At 43.2% G+C, this 16,972-nt stretch overlaps 1 protein-coding gene across 1 annotated transcript in view; it reads right to left on the reverse strand.

Annotated features, from left to right (window-relative positions):
• Nucleotides 1-16,972, reverse strand: part of RGS6 (regulator of G protein signaling 6) — a 502,429-nt gene that overhangs the window by 33,497 nt on the left and 451,960 nt on the right. Inside the window, exons 15-16 of the mRNA XM_065403307.1 lie at nt 12,210-12,299; nt 475-528 (exon numbers count right to left, since the gene is read on the reverse strand). Coding sequence (XP_065259379.1) covers nt 475-528; nt 12,210-12,299 — 144 coding nt within the window. The remainder of the gene's footprint in view (nt 1-474; nt 529-12,209; nt 12,300-16,972) is intronic.

Here is a 16,972-nt window from a genome sequence, read left to right on the forward strand (position 1 = left end):
CCAACAAATCTGGGCTACCAAGGAAGTTGTTGCAGTTGATATATAAAAGGTGCAATATGGGTATATATGTTTATATATATATATATATATATGTTATCATTAACCATGCATAGAAATCAATATAGATACAATACAAATGATGCTATTATAACCATGCTGTCCTACTACAATGTGCAGGGGAAGCCATAACAAATATTGTAGTGTGAAAATAGCAAAACCACAACCTGCCTTTTAACGCTAACCAAAATTGGCCTATTGATGTGGTGATTGTTATCCAGAATGCACATTATGGAATTCTGCTCCCCTCCCCTCCCCTTTTTAAAGAGCTACAGTTTTGATGAGCTACTGAATTAAAAGAAAAGCTGCAAAAAGGCTATCTGCAAAAAAATTAAAAAAGAACAAAAAAGTTAAGCACCAACACCCCACAACTAAAAGTAAAATGCTGAGGAACGAAAAAAAAAATAAGGAACTTACCACACTGCGAGTGAACTTTTCTAGAGAAGTTCTACGACCTTGCTCATTCTCTGGCTTTAAGGGGAAAAAAAGTGGGGAGAAAAAATACAGAAAAAAAACCTTCAGCTTAAATGCAGTTTTTCAAAACAGCAGAAAAAGATAAGGAAGCAAAAAAAGAAACAAAATAAATTAAAAATTGGATTTTTTTTTTAAAGCAGCAACTGCTGTTTGCTACAGCAAACAGCAAACCCTTAAAGAATGAGAGCCAGCAGCTGCCTTGGAGAATGACACCTTTGCTTCTCTTCTGTTCAAAATGTGCTCCATAGCTGATTCAAAGCAATAAAACAGGGTCTGTGTAGTGTTATTGATTTCTTGTTGAACTTTCCTTCTGTAGCTGTTTTTGTGGAGACCTCTGATTCTGGTTAACATCTGGCAAACAGCTGATTGGTGGCTCCTATCCAGATAATAGAAAGATGGAAGAACCAAATCAACTTTATAATTTTCTGGGGAGTGAATGCAGTGCTGGAGAAAAACAGCGCTGGAATTACAGCCTGAACTCCTCTGTTTATTGAGAGGGTAGAAGCAGATTTTCACCGCACTGCATCACTCAATGTGCCTCACCTTTTCTCAGGAGAGGCCACCTCTAGGTATGAGACAGCATATGTATACTGTGTATGGCTGTGGAAAGATGAGGTCATGTTTTTGGCCCGGGTTTTGGTTTACACAGAGCGTACGGGTATTCATATGCTAAAAGTAATAAAACTTCATTGCAATAAGACTGAAACACATTGGCTTATTAGCATTTACATGAGGAACATGGCTCACCTCAGGACTGAATAGTATTTCATTTGGCACAAGAGAAATTCTTTTGGCCACTAATGAGGAAAGAAATTGATGAGTTATTGGCATGTTTGTCAGTATGTTGAATGGAAAAGACCTAATAATTAGAAAAAAAATCACCAACCCTTGGCAGAGCGCTACAGCCACCACCCTTCTCCATTGATTGGCTGCATTTAGACATTAGTAAAAGGAAGTAGAGAACACATCATTTCACAATATTTACACAGATCTGTCCAACAGCCAATAAATCCAGCAGAACAGTTGCCAATATAGTACTCAGAGACTGTCATTCAATCTGAATTTTCTGAAAAGATCCACAAGCATAAGGAATTTGAGAATCAACTCTTAAAGAGACTTGGGGCATATACTGAGATACAAAACACCCATACCACCACACCTGACCATGGGGGGAGGGATAGCTCAGTGGTTTGAGCATTGGCCTGCTAAACCCAGGGTTATGAGCTCAATCCTTGAGGGGACCATTTAGGGAACTGGGGTAAAAATCTGTCTAGGGATTGGTCCTGCTTTGAGCAGGGGGTTGGACTAGATGACCTCCTGAGGTCCCTTCCAATTCTATGATCTTCAAGGAATCCAGTTGAAAGAGTCTGCAGAACTTTCTCAGTAATGATACATTGTCTGAGGAACAATACATTCAGAAGGACTGTCTGTACCACATAGTGCATAATTGGTCCAAGCATAAATGGGTATTGTCCATTTTACTGCTGTATGGTCCCATCACCAAGGTTTCCTCTAGATAGGTTTGACTGTGTACAGAATAAAGGGGGAAATAGTCATGCCAAAAGTGACAGATTGAGGATATATCTGTATCAAACTGTGAAACCCATTTTGTTTCAGAAGCTCTGCTTTTTACTCTAACCTTCTTCTTGGAGTGTGACCTTCATGCTGTGTTGTAACCTACAGGGTAGATTAGAGCACCCATTTTGTGGCAGGGACTTGACAGCTGGTGGAAAATTCTAAAAAGCGGAGACTGTGCAAACAAGGACCATCAATGTTGGAGAACTCTTCCCTACTGGAACAATAGATTTTCTATCAGAAGGGCCATTGACTTTGAATGACTGTCTACTTAGAAACTAATGGGGCCAGGGAGGGGGCTGGAGACTAGAACTTTCCAGCAAACACGTAGGTGAAGAGGGGTGCTTCTCTAAGCAAGAGGCCAGACCATTGCCACATGCAAGTAAGAAGACAAGAAGGGCTACCTAGTCTAAGGATGCTGCCCAAACCCAGGACTCACAGGAAGGGTGAGATCAGGCCTGGGGGGCTGCGTTCAGGACTGTGTCTCATTTTCCAAATATCCGTAATTCCCTAGTGTGCTTTTTAAGAGCAAAGTGTGTGGCTAAGAAATTCCTTTATTAAGCCTGCATTCCTGGCTCATCTGCCCCTGAAGGGGTTAGCTGAGAAACAAGAGCTCTCACAGCCAGGTTGATCCTGGGGGAATATGTCTAAACAATTGGACATATTCCACTGCCCAAGAATAGCATCAAACACCCGGGGTCCACCAAGGAGTGTGCCCGAGAAATCAAGGGTTAGGAACAGTGATGAGTCATTCCCCAGATGCAGGGGGCTTAGAAGCATATGGGTTCCAGCAGTGGGATCCATTAATAACTGACTGGTGTCCACATAGAGAGCAGGACTGAACCAACTATACAGACTGATGAAGGGAACAGCTGAAGAGGGCCTACAAATTGTTATGGAAAACAGGAGAGATTCAGTAGTGTGATTGCAAGCACTGCTCAAAGCTTTCTGTCTGCATCCAGGAGACAGAGTCCTGGAAAGAAACTTATGTGAATGTGGCGAGCCAGGGACAAGATGATGATATTGGGAGGATACAATTTATACTGGAGAAGAGGGAAGAAGAGAGGGCCATGTATATGAGATAAAACTCCTTAGAGAAACAGATACAAGAAAAGTACTTCTCTAGAATCTTCTGCTTGTGATTACCTACCAGTTGTGACTTCAGCTGGAATATCAACCCAAAAGGACAAAGAAGGAGTACAGAAACAACTGATGAAGGCACCTGTAACTGGATATATGCCAAGACTTTACCAGATTATACAGCGAGTTGATTACTTCTACCACCACAGAACAGCACTTTAATGCCTAGAAGACCAGACTGAACTAGTTGTCAGTGATGAGACCTCAGAGACAGCAGGGCCAATGGAAATGGGCATTGAAAGAAAACACCATCCCTTGTCCACATGAGACAACCACGGAACGTTTTCCTGTGTAACTATTTAAAAGAGCCACACTATCAGCCAAGATGCCACCATATGACATCCAACACAAATGCTAGAAATTCTAGGATGATGAAATTTTATAGCTGATCTATAAAATAGTGTTATTTTAAAAAGTATATTCGTTTACTGTGATTTTTAATTCTAAGGACAGCATTTCAGTAGGGAGGGAAGAGGAACAATGAGGCCATGCTTTCAATACTGGTGTTCATCTATGCAGGTTATACTGATATTCATATTCCAAAACCACATATAAAACAATGATAAATTGAGGGTTTGGGCCAAATATAAGTTAAAATGGCAGGTGTAATTCCAAACTGGACTGGGGGAGCTGTTCATTGTGGCTTCTATATGGCACACCAGCAGCACCACTCTGCGCAGTATAAGAGTTGGTGGGGGCAGGAAAGCTGACGTGGAAAGTAAATAAAGGAATGAGAGGTAAGGGGTGGGGGAGATGACTGGACTCTTCCTTCTGATTGGGTAAACTGTTGGAGAGTCAGAGAAACCAACCCTGCCCAAAGGGGTCCAAGGTAAATCAAGATTGGGAGGAGCCCAGTACAGAAAGAAGACCCTTACTCCAGGAAGTTAAGGAGAAGTTATCGTAAGTGATGGTCTTAGTCTTATTGCAATAAATTTCTGCTTCTCAAGCGAACTCTTCATGCCTGTGAATTACTCCCAACCCTTCCACCTACCCTAAGTGCAACACCTTCCAGGATGCCCAGCTAGTACCAGTTGTGATGGTGATCTTTGTGAGTTGGACTTCTGTTGAAGCTGTCATAATTTGGTCACTGTGTGACAGCCACTATCTTGACCAACTCTGGGGACTGAACTATGGACATCCAGAGCTGAAAGCACAGATCTTTACTACTGGAGCTAAAGAACCAGACTCCAGAGCTGGGGGCCATAACAGACCTATACCCTGTGTGGATTGGGCACTGTGGGGGTTGTTTAACATTCACATCACAGTGTGTGAGTGGAGGAGAGAGAGGAAAGTACAAGGAACCTCCAGACTCACTCATATGTGGCTGGTGTAAGATTAAGTCACAATTGCAGTCCCGGTGCACAGGGAAGGGCAGAAACTCCTCCTTCTATGCACTCACAGGGGAGCATGTCACTCCAGAGGAGGCACATGGGAGAGGTAGGGAGAAAGTGAGGCATAGAGCTGCCCTTTGACACAGATCAGGCCAAGTGCATCAATCTAAAGGACAACGCAGACTGGGCAGTACCTTTGTGCACTGGGCCTCTTAGAAGCACTGTCCCTTTCTGTGTAGCTAGGAGTGGAAATCTGGGTGGGCCCTGACTTTTGTGTGGACGGGCAATGACAGACTGTGCTAGTTCACTTCTCCCTCGATGCCACGCCCTCTTCATAGCCCTGGTGCCCCCAGACACAGGGCTTCACCTGCTAAGCTGGGCATGCGCATGGGGCGGCTCAGAAAACACCAAGGCAGAGCTGCCGGAGCGTAGCTTTCTGAAGGGCGGCCACATAGCTCTATCCTGGATTTCAGGTGCCCAAGTGATGTTCTGGGCCACTGTGGCAGCACTACACCCCTACTCAGATTTGGGTGGGCCTGGATGCTGAGTGGGTGGGCTGCGGCCCACTCAGGCCCACTCATGGCTACGCCCCTGCTTCTTGACCTCCCACTGAGGTGATGAAGCTTTGCCTCATCCCCAGCAATGCCCAGTGCCTTAAAGGCACAATTTTGACTATGAAATGTAATGGCTAGGCCAGTGGTTTTCAAACTTTTTAGGCGGCGTACCCCTTTCCAAATAATGTAGTTTACCACATACCCCCATCTGAGATAGGGTCATATATACCTATGAAAACAGAAAAAAAGAGTGTCAAAGGGATAACACAATGCAATACAATGCACAAGCCCTGGAGTGTGTTTTCCCAGAAACAATTATTATAGCAAACATAGGCATAGTTTAACTTCTATATTTGGGGAGGCATGGCTCCCGGTCAGCAGCTGCTGCTCTCTGACTGCCCAGCTTTAAAGGTGGTGCCACCGCCGCCAGCAGCAGCACAGAACTTCAGAGCCGGGCAGCTGGAGAGCAGTGGCTGCTGGCTGGGGTGTTCATGTTGTTTGCAGCGCAGGAGGGCTATGTTTTTAATCCTGCTCCTGTCCTGCCCCGCAATACCCACTCCCACCTGTTCCCGCATTGTTTCTTGAATTTTTATCCCGCTCCCAGTATTATGGCAGCAAGTCCTGCAGGACCTGTGGGACCCTAGTCCCACTGCAGGGCTCTACTCTGAAGGCAGCACTACCACCAGCAGTAGCACAGAAGTAAGGGTGGCAACAGAGGCTGGTGGGGCATCCCATCCACTTTGCATGATGATGCATGGAGGGTTAGAGTTTTCTATTCCCTTTGTGTGGGGGAAAAGGAGATGCAGGGGCTGCTCATCCCCTTGTAGAAGTGCATGAGGACTACAATCCCTCTGCATGGGTGAGTTGGGAGTTCCCATCCCATTGCATGGTGGTGCAGGAAGTGGGTGGGTGCTAGTGGGGAGACATCCTGAGAGCAACATGTCCAGCCATTGCTAGGAAAATTTGAGCCCTGATGTGGGACTGGGATCCCACAGATGCCGTAGGACCCAGTACCATAATAGCAGAAGCATGATAAAAATTCAGGAAACAACATGGGAGGGAGTGGGAGTGGAAGTGGGTATTGGGGGACGGGATGGGAGCGGGATTAAAAAAATAGTCTTCCTGCACTGCATACCACATGAACTCCCGTGGCCAGCAGCCGCTGCTCTCCAGCTGCCAGATCTGAACTTCTGCACTGCTGCTTTGCTGCTGCCGCCCACAACCAGGAGAGCTAGAAACATAGCTGTTTTTGCCAGGTTAGACTCTGGAGCGCCTTTTGGTAGTAAAGGTTCAATTCTCTGGCAAATTCTGCAACTGCAGAATCAGGAATGTCTGGAACACTACTGTAGGCTGATGTCGTTTCCCATTCTTAGGGAAACTGGAGTGGGGGTGTAAATGGACTGCAAGGATTCAGTTTGGGGCACTGACATTTTATATCAACTGACAAGCTGCAGCATATAAGGTTTATTCTAATACTGAAAGGGTTCACTGGGAACTACCATCTGAAAATTTAGCCATGCTAACGTCCTACATTGAAACCTGCCTTGCAAACACTCCCAGCTCCACCATATGACACACTTATGGTGAACTGTATTAATGCAATAGCCCCGAGTTTAAATCGAACTGTCTAAGGTATCTAGAGAACACCAGTCACCAGAGTATCGAGTTGTTGATCAAAGCATTACACTTTTCTATTAAAATAAAAAGCACTCAAACCTGGCTGCACGCCAAGCAGCCGACGTGCACAGTTTCAGGAGGAGCACACATTTGTGCTGGTTGTATTGCTCTCCAGCATTTCCTGCCTGCTTGTCTACAAAATGTGTGACTGGCTATGTGTTATTGAGGTAACCGCTTGCCTGCCTCGGTCCAGCTCAAAGCAAAGGTGCTTGAGGCTGCCTTGCAAAGTGGAGGAAGGAAATTTAAAAATAAAGTAGTAAGAATGTAGAAAAATAAAGAGTAAGGATCTCTGTATGTTGTCTGAACGCATCAGGTAAAGCACAGGAAGTGCACCAAAATGCTTTGAAGTATGACAACAATGCTCGTACAAACACACACACACACGCTTATTCAAGCAGTCCTCAAACGTGCAAAAAGAAAACTTACCCTCATCAACAGTAAACAGACCGACCTACTGTACAAGTTAACAGTAGGATACAGATTTTTAAAAATTTTAAAAAGCTTTTATTAAAAACAGCTGAGCCCAGGTAGGTGCAGAAAAAATCCAGAATATACTGGACTATATCACTAACCATTTACTGCAGCTCTCCATGTTTCTTTTTCTATTGGTTAATTATTTATCAAACTGTTCCGATTTTAGTTCTTTTCAGTAAAGAGTCTGTTAGCACAGGGCAGCGTAGACATTAGAAAACCAACTACAAATGATTAACAACATGATTAGTAGGAGATCTCTTAGCATTCTTATGGCACTCAAGTAAAGCTCTATCACTGTCACACTTCCTCTGAAGGTACTGAGAAGGGGATGGAGAGGTGCTGAAGTTAGCTTGGTAGACACTAAGGAGACTGAGAAGGTGAGAGGGCATGAGACTGGTTTTCAGAGAGAACTTGTTTGCAATGGTGACTGTCCGCCCATGGATGCTAATATGACTTTTGAGTTCTCTTCTCTTTCTAATATGTATACTAAGGTCCCAGTTGTGCTCATGCTGGAACCAGTGAAAGTTTTGCCATTGACTGAAGGAGAGTATGAACGAGTTCTAAGAGCTCAGCATTCTACACTGTAGGTCTCCATTCATATCAGAACCTAGTACTAATTTCTCCTCAAGACTTGTGTGTTTCAGAAGCATGAAATTCATGTCTTTCAAAAGGAACAATATTTTACAAGGTATAATTATAAGCAAGGCTGGAAAAATTCCCTTGATACTCACTCACCTGTGGACTAAGAGTCAGGTTATCAATTACCCTGCACCTCAGATAGTCATTGACACCAGTGCATAATGAGTGGAAAACACTGCTAGATTAAAGGGGTGGCAATTTACACCTACTTTGCTCTCACTAGCACAGGGTAATATGGAATCTGGCCCGATGTGTTCTTGTGAGGGAGAAAAACAACTGCCCCAGCCTCCTAAACAAAGCATATTTTATTTACATCAGCTCTCCCTCCCCAATAAACTGATGATAGATCCCACTCCCACCTATTTGCAGAGCGCCTCCACTGTTCTACCCCTCCTGAGGCTCAGAGAGCTCTCAGCCCCTCACCTGCAGCTGGGCCCTCTCCAACCCTTCCCTCTCCTCCTCTTAGAAGACGGTGGCTCAAAGGCCCCCCTGCTCCTCCTTTTTGGTGAGAATGGCTCTAACTGCTTGCTGTTCATTTTACACAAACATTCCACTCTCAGAAGAACGTCGGTGCAGCAGTCACTGTCCTTACTGCCCCATTTCCTGAATGAGAACTAGCAGTCTCAGGGCCCCTCCACTCCCTTCCTTCTATTTATCTAGGGTTCTTAGAATGACCCCTCCTGTTGAAGGAGCACCGGGGCTTGAGCTTCTCTGCTTTTTCCCTTCTCCTCAGAGGAGGAGCCAATGAATATCTAGCCCCCCTCAGCCAACACACCCTGTCAAAATCACTATTCGCCCTCAGTGAGTGGGTGAGGAGGTTTTTCAAGACCTAAACGTAACAGGCATTTCTTCTCTTGCATAAAGTTCACTGTCATCCAAGGGCCTGGCCAATTTTTGTCTCCTGAGGGGAAGGGATGGTGGTTATTGCCCACTATAAAATGTGGTAATGTATGTATCAGTAGAAATATGGGCAGACTGATGCTTGGTCTTGCACAGCACAGGTGTGGCATGTTGTGTGTATGCACAAGAAGTAAAACGCAATGGGTAGGCGAAGGAACCCAATCCTGCATCTGTGAGATAGCTGCTGACAGCAACCTAATGACTCCTACCTAGAAGCAGGAGTGAGGCCCACAGACAAACACATAGCTAAGTGGCCCATCTGCATGCTTACCAGGCTAAAGTCCTTTTCTCCTCAGATACATGGATGCACTGCCCACATCCTTTCCCTTTTTCACCCTGCCCTTTACAGAGTAAGGAGGCAGGCATGCAAGGGTGACCTACTTCTGTGCAATGCAGAGACCTACATCTAGCTCTTAACCTTCCTTGTTCCTACATGTAGCCTCCAAACACACCCCTGCGGGAGCCCAGTCCTGCACTCAGAGTAGTATACCATGGATTTGCAGGCTTTAGGCCATCATATTGTGGTACATATAACAATGACAGTGGTAGGAAAGAAGAAAAACTCCAACATGAATGAATAAGGAACTCCTAGCCTATACATGGCCCATGTCCACCATCTGTGCATCCATGAGTCTGTGTAAAGTATGTTTATTTTCCCCTCTCCTCCTCATAACTCTGCCAATTTATTTGAATCCTGGCCCACAAGCCCCTCTTGCTCATTCCACTTTCAGACCCTGGATCAGAAACTTTCACATGTGCAGTTATTTTGTGATGTGGAAAAATGATACTTTGCACGTACACCGTGCATACTATATAGAGATTTGCACCTGAGGATCTCAAAATATGCCAGACATTTTTACAGATGTTAATTAAGACTCAACATCTTTGCTACACAGGTCAGAATTATTACCTGCATTTTACAGAGTGGGGAGTATAAGGCTCACAGAGATGAAGCGATTTACCCAAAGTCACACAAGAAAATTAGTGGAAAAGCCAGGGAATGAACAAACAGATCTCATGATTCCCAATCCTGTACTTTTGCCACAAGGCCCATATATGGGATGCAATGTATGGCAATGACCCAAAATGAGGGGGACACAAAAATGCATTCATACAAGAAACTTAAAATGCAGTGGAATTCATTTCTTTAGTGTAAATAACTTTCTGTAATCTCAGTTCCATGATTCTGCATTTCTGCTGTAATTAATAGTAAACAAGAAAAGCGAGGACACATCACAGGTGTGGAATGCGGGCCAGTTTGGGACTAAAATGAGTGCTGTCCCTTGAAATGAGGGCCATTCGGGAGGTATTCCCAACAAGGATTCAAACTTTTCAAACCTTATTGAAGTCAATGGCAAAACTCCCACTGACTTCAATAAGGCCAAATTTTTAACCTTGGGATTTAAACCCAAATCCTCAATATTGAAAGGCTCTGGTATCCCACTGTTCTTCCTTTACCCCCACTCCAGATTCTAGGCTGCCTCAAGAAGCCCTAAAGGACTCTCTCAAATCTGCTGTAAATCTACTAAGGATCTACCAGGTAGGTCAGCATATGGAAGCTTCATTTTCTTTCAGTCAACAACTCTGTGCTATCAGGGGTACAATGGCTACTAGCCAAACACAGTAAGATGTGCTTTACAGCTTTTGAAGTAACTTTAATTTCTACCCACCATATGTTAAATTGGTGAATGACACATCTACATGATTTTTGCCACTGTCTTCTTTTTGCTTGGATATGTTTATTTGAGTACCTACAGCTCTTTCTAAAAGAAACTAGATTCTTATTTCCACTGCAGTGTTAGCATGACACTGAAATCTGTTCCTCAGGTGGCATGAGAATCATTCAAGTCATGCTGACAGGTCTAGCACTTGATCTGACAGCAAACAATGATTCCAAAGAAATCTTTGATTCAAAACTGGAGCTGGGAGGAGAACTTCCCTTTGTATTAACACATAACCATCAGGTCCTAATGTTTTGAAAGGGAGAGCTTGGGAGGGAGAACATACATGGACGCTCGTAGGGATAAGACAGCAAAGGTTTTTAATTTTTCTTTTACATCATCACAGGGTGTTCAAGAGTTTTAACTGCACCCCTTTCTTTCCCTCAACCTCTGAATTCTGACCCAGGTTTAAAGAGCAACTTAAAATTTCAAATGTCAGCTAGGACTTTGCATTTCTTCTTCTGGTCTGTACTTGTCTAAAACCAGCTGGTTTTAAAACACAGGGCCAGTTCATGTCCTCAGTCACACCACTGCAATCCAACTGAAGCAAATGCCAGGCACAACGGAGAGTAAAGTTTGGCCCATTATGTCACGATATGCACTTTGAGGATCCATAATAGCAATGAGCATGTAAAAAGTCAATGGGATTTCACTGAGTTGCGCCAATGAATTGTAATTTGACAGCCCATTGAGAATGCAGTGGAGAAACAGCAGAAAGCATGGTGATGGAAAACCACAAGCTCAGGCTGCAGTAACTGGAAGTAATTGTATCTATTGTTTTGTAAGTGAGTCACACAAAGGTAGGTGCGTGCACACAAACACTTTCTCTCTCTCTCTCTTGCAGAGTACTGGAGTAAGCTGGGAGGTACAGAAAGCATTTAAACACAGCCACAAATGCAGAGATAAGTATCTTACCTTCTAACCCCCCTGGCCTGAATAGAACTGGCTGAATAAGAGCTGACTTAATCCTACAGAATCAATTCTTTGCTACTCTGAGTGGGTAATTCATGGCAGAAAATATGTTGCTGGCAGTGGACGTGCTGACACCAAGGGGATGAAAAGAATTGAGGCCCAGGTCTTTGGTGAAGAATATGGCGGAAATTCTTGATTTCTCTCTGGGTTGCAATTATTTCTTGTTTAAAATAAAAAGCAAACATTTTCGGGGAGCAAAGAGCTGGGAAAAGGGGAAAAGGAGGAGGGGGTAAGACATTACAGGGAGGTCCCCAGGTAAGGCATCCCAAAGGAGGACCACATGGTTAAATCTAGGATGCTGTACCATCTCCCCAATCTTGTTACCTTGACTAGCCAATGAACACATTTATGAGGTCTAATTCTGATACAAGATATCATCTTTGTCATGAAGAGGAGACAGTGGACTTCTAATTGCCTGTATCGAGTTTGGAAGACGCCGGTATAATCTGAGCATTTTTCCATATTCTGTATTTTGACTGGCTGGCCATTCTACCTTTCCCCTGCCATGGCTGCCGAAACTGTATATAGGGATGCCATACCCTGGGCCTTCAGGTGAAGGAAACAAATGTTCTCATTCCTTTTTAAAAAAAGAAACATAAAAAAAGTAAATGAAACAATATTTCCATTTCCACACTAGCAGCAGGCGAGAATCAATAGGTGCTAAGAGATGCAAGCATGTCCTTCCCAAAAGATACCTTCTTCTTCGCCAGCAATAAGTCTTGGTACGTGTTAGAACGGAGGAAACGTGCATAGCTGTCACTCTTCATCAGCTTGTAAATGTGCTCCTGTGGGACAGGAGGAAAGGAAAGTTTGAGAATTGTTACCAAATACCATTCAGAAATCAGAGGGATTCAAAACAGTCCAGTGAAAGGGAGAGAGAGAGAGAGAGACAATTAGAAAGGGGGAGCAAAGTCCTAATTATAATAATTTAACATTTGTATTGTGGCAGTGCCCAGGCGCCCACGTCCTGGAGAACTCTATTATGCTACGCACTGTACACCCCACCCAGAAGATGGTCCATGCCCCAAAGAGCCTGCATGTATTAATCTGCAGCCTAGAAAAGGGTTGAATTTGTAAAGCCCAAGGCTCTCAGAAGCTAGTATATTATGACCAGATTCTGCCATCTAGTGCTATTGAAATAAAAAAGACTACTGACGGAGTGTTGTACTACTTAAATGAGAATAAGCCTGAAAGAATCTGTCCCTTAATGTCCTATCATCAAGGTTCGAACAGCCATTAAGAGTTTACTCTGAGGATGTCGTACTTACAATCTGATAAGCTGCTTCAGAGCTTTGGTGGGTGGAGTTTCTCTGCAATCAGACAGAGATGTTTCCCCCCTACCCCACATCATCAACTTGCTTGTTCAGTTTTAATTAATAATTGAACGTATCTTGAAAAACTCAGTTATTTTTCTACTGCCCCAGTGAACTCTTAATAACCCCGTGCCAAACACAACAAAATATACTCGATTGAGTAAAGACAGAGAATAACATTAAAAAAGAGCGTCTAATTCACAAGAGGAGAAACAGGAACACTGGACATTCCTATTAGTTCTTTGCCTGTGGAAACCTCTTTTATGCTGTTACATTGTGTATATTTATACCATATGAAATCTTTTTCCTCCACCCCAAAGCGTCAGTATTTAGGTACATATGAACCTTTAGGAGAGAGGGAGAACCAGTGAAGGAGTTGGTTGAGCTCCATATGTCCACAGTGGTGGCAAACCAAGCAAAGCTCCAGCATCTATATAATGTTGCTCAATCCTGGAGTTATATATGTGTGTCTGAGTATTACCCTATTCAACTTTTTTACTGTGTTCTCTGTAAGGTAGGCATTGCTGGCAATCTTTTTACTCAGACACAGTATAATCTTTACCCAATGATGTAACCTGGCTTGGAGCAATCCTTTACTTGTCAATTTTGCTTATTCACTTTCAGATGCCACCATCCTCCGCTGGTGCAATGTTCTATATCTCACGAATAGCACAAGATTTTACACAAGAAAAGCCTGTTTACAGCAAAGCCAAAGTCTCTCTGTCCTACTGCATTCTTAAGAAAGAGAATCTCAAAAGACATAAACACAAAGTGGGAGGATAGCTTTATTTCCCATTACCAATACAGCAGCTGTGGAATATTTGCTCTAGTAGTTCAGCATTGAACATAGAGAGCCAAACTCACAGCCAACTAGAGGGGAAAAAATAAAGTATATGTCATGAGTTTGGTCATTAAAAGCCTTATATTTTTCTTGTATGCATGTGACATTACTTATTAACTCTCACAGTATTTCAGTAAGCTTGTAGGACTCAGTTGTATTAAATTCAACTGGATGATAACTGGCTCAAGTTAATTTCCTCTTATATCACAAACTCCATGCCCAGCAACTAGCATTTCATAATGGGCTAGAAAACAAACTATGTCAAATCAACACAAGGTTTCCCCATCCTGAGACCAGAAGCATTGTAGAGATGATTCTCTCTGTAGGTTGGGAATATTTGGAGGCATTGATGGAGGTGACATTCATGGTATCTAGAGAGTAAGAATGTCATAGAGGATCAGTGTCTGAGGAGGGACTGGGCCTGTCACGGAGATGAGATTCCCAGCCTCCGAGGACATGCTGGGAGCACGGTAGAGATTATGGCCTATGTCTCTGAGGAGTGGGTGGAGGAAAACGTTGATTTCATCACTTTTTAGCATAGTTATGAATAATATTCTAGCCTTGGAGAAGGCTACAGGGAGGCCTGAGCACAAAAAATGTGCTGCAATACATTATTGGTGCAGGGATTTGGATGGCACTTCATGGGGGAAAAAACCCTAGTGGCCTATATTGCCAGGTCCGAGGACCTGACAATTTCTGCATGGCTCAATCCCGTATTCCAAGAATCACTGCCTCAGGTGGTGCCCTTAGTGAGTGCTGATGTCTGGGATCTATTATATAATGGAGAAACCCATATTCAGATCCTGGGGCTTGCTGTCAGAAGGAAATGATCCTCATGGGGTAAAAATATTTTCAGTCCTCATAGCCGCAGAGAAATGCAGACAGATGGCACTAGATGTTTGCAGATTAGAGAGAGATGTACCAAACCAGGTCAGTTAACAGTAAAGCTGTTGCCCCAGTACTGTAACTAGGGCAAACTGTCCTCCTCCAAGCCAAGACAACAGCCTGTATTTGTTCTTTGTTAGAAAGAGTAGGGACTTTACACCTGAGGCTGGGAGAACAAAACAATGATTCATCAGATTTTGAGATTAAATAAACAGTGAGCTGACACCTTGACTGTGTCCCTCCCAGGAAAGACAAGGCAGAATCACTCCCAAAGCTCTAATGTAGATGTATTCATGTCATTTTTACTAAGCATTCTCTCTGGGTTTCACAAGTTGGAACCAGCAAACAATGATATTGCTACTGTTCCTCTGCAGGGCACTGACATTATGGAATTGTTGATAATTATTCCTAAACTTTGAACCTTAATGAGGAAAGGTGGTTGAGCATGGGAAATATGTAGCTTCCACAACCAAAATCTTGTTCTTCAGTATAAGTGTTCAAGGGTTTTCTTAAACTCATGACTGATGACACGACTGATATGCTGACCATTTCATAACATAGCTTTTCTGGAACGTTCACTGGACATCTGAACCAGCTGTTCATGTCTTGCAGGGTCTGCAGAGTGTCTTCCAGATGACACATGCTCAGCATAGCTCCCACCGGCTCACTTGAAAGAGCTGCTGAGAATGGACCACAAAGGTTCCAGTTTGAATTGTGGCTGCAATAATGTGCATACACAACAAATCCAGCCACTGGATGGTGGAGTCTAATAACTGGATAAATCCATACTGGTCTTTGATACCCTCCATTAATAGACACCAATGTATTGTTGATACAACTGCCGTGTTAGAATCTAGGAAATCTGCAGCCCATTGAGGTGACTTGTAATTATAGTGTCTAGCACCTCACAACTTCTGAAATACACAGAAAAACAAGCAAATTCAAATAATAAATATTGGGGGAAAGACAGATCGACAGTGGAGCATGTGGGAATTTAGCTGCACTACTCTCATATAGTGCAAATGGGCGAGTCCCATTATGCATATGACTTTAATTCATTCCTTGTTCTGGGCTATCATTGCTACCTACCATGATCCCATTTCCTAACCTACAGAGCAGCTGCATGTGTTTCTCTTCTTTACTGTGTGGCTGAGAGGATGAATAACCTGTTGTGAGGCTATAATCTTCCTCTACAGACATTTTTAGGGATGCGGAAGTGCAATGCCCTCTACAGACATGCACATTCCAAGACGTGCTTATCTACATGGTGCTGCTGACATGAAATTCAGGGCTTTCCAGTTGGAACGTTGAAAGAGTATTTCATTTCACAGAGCATGTATCCCAAACCAGCTAGTTAGCTGCAATTAGCACAGTGACTATGTAAAGCAAACACACCACTTATGCAATCCACAACAGCTCAGTTGCAACTCTGGACAGTAGAGCCTATTTCATTAGGAGAAGGTTGGGTAGTTCACTGGAATTTCCCATTACTCTTACTCAAGGAGTGCCATGGAAAAGTTATGTTCTGCCTTGCACTGTCATTCAAAAGAAGGAAGAGACATTTTTTATTTTAGGAATAGCAACAACAACTCCCCTAGCAATCCTTAGGTACTGCCCCTCAGCGTTAGCAATCAGAACGAAACAAATAAAACCTCAGTCCTGTGCACTAACCTTAAGACAACACCCCTCTATGTAATGTTCTAAAAAATAAGCCTATAATATAAATCTCATAAATGACTTTTAAACATCAACGAAGGGAGCATTCTACTTTTAAAATTCTAGAGTAAGTGGAAAAGAACATTTTTCAAGAACAGGCCAGGGGGCTGACTTTTATTATCCATCCCATTTGCTCTGTCTAGGGCCTTCTCTCAGAGGCTCAACTCACAAAACCACAGTCTAATGTTTCTGTCACATAAGAGCACCACCATCCAATCATAGTGGACGAGGTGCCTGATATTGCATAGAATCATAGAAATGTAGGTCATCTGGTCCATGCCCGCAGGACCAAGTATACCTAAACCTTCCCTGACAGATGTTTGTTTAACTTGTTCATAAAAACCTCTAATGTTGTCAATTCCACAACTTCCCTTGGTAAACCATTTCAGTCCCTAACTACCCTTATAGTTAGAAAGTTTTTCCTAATATCTAAACTGAATCTCCCTTGCTGTATATTAAGCCCATTACTTCTTGTCCTACCTTCAGTGGACATGGAGAACAACTAACCACAGTCCTCTTTAAAACAGCCCTTAACTTATTTGATGACTGTTAACAGGTCCCAAACAATCTTCCTTTCTCAAGACTACGCATGCCTATTTTTTTTTATTCCTTTCCTTATAGGTCAAGTTTTCTAAAGCTTTTGTCATTTTTGTTGCTCTCCTCTGGACCACCTCCAATTTGTCCACATCTTTCTTAAAGTCTG

The sequence above is a fragment of the Emys orbicularis genome, chromosome 4, assembly GCF_028017835.1.
Source record: "Emys orbicularis isolate rEmyOrb1 chromosome 4, rEmyOrb1.hap1, whole genome shotgun sequence".
In the NCBI taxonomy this organism is placed as follows: domain Eukaryota; kingdom Metazoa; phylum Chordata; order Testudines; family Emydidae; genus Emys; species Emys orbicularis.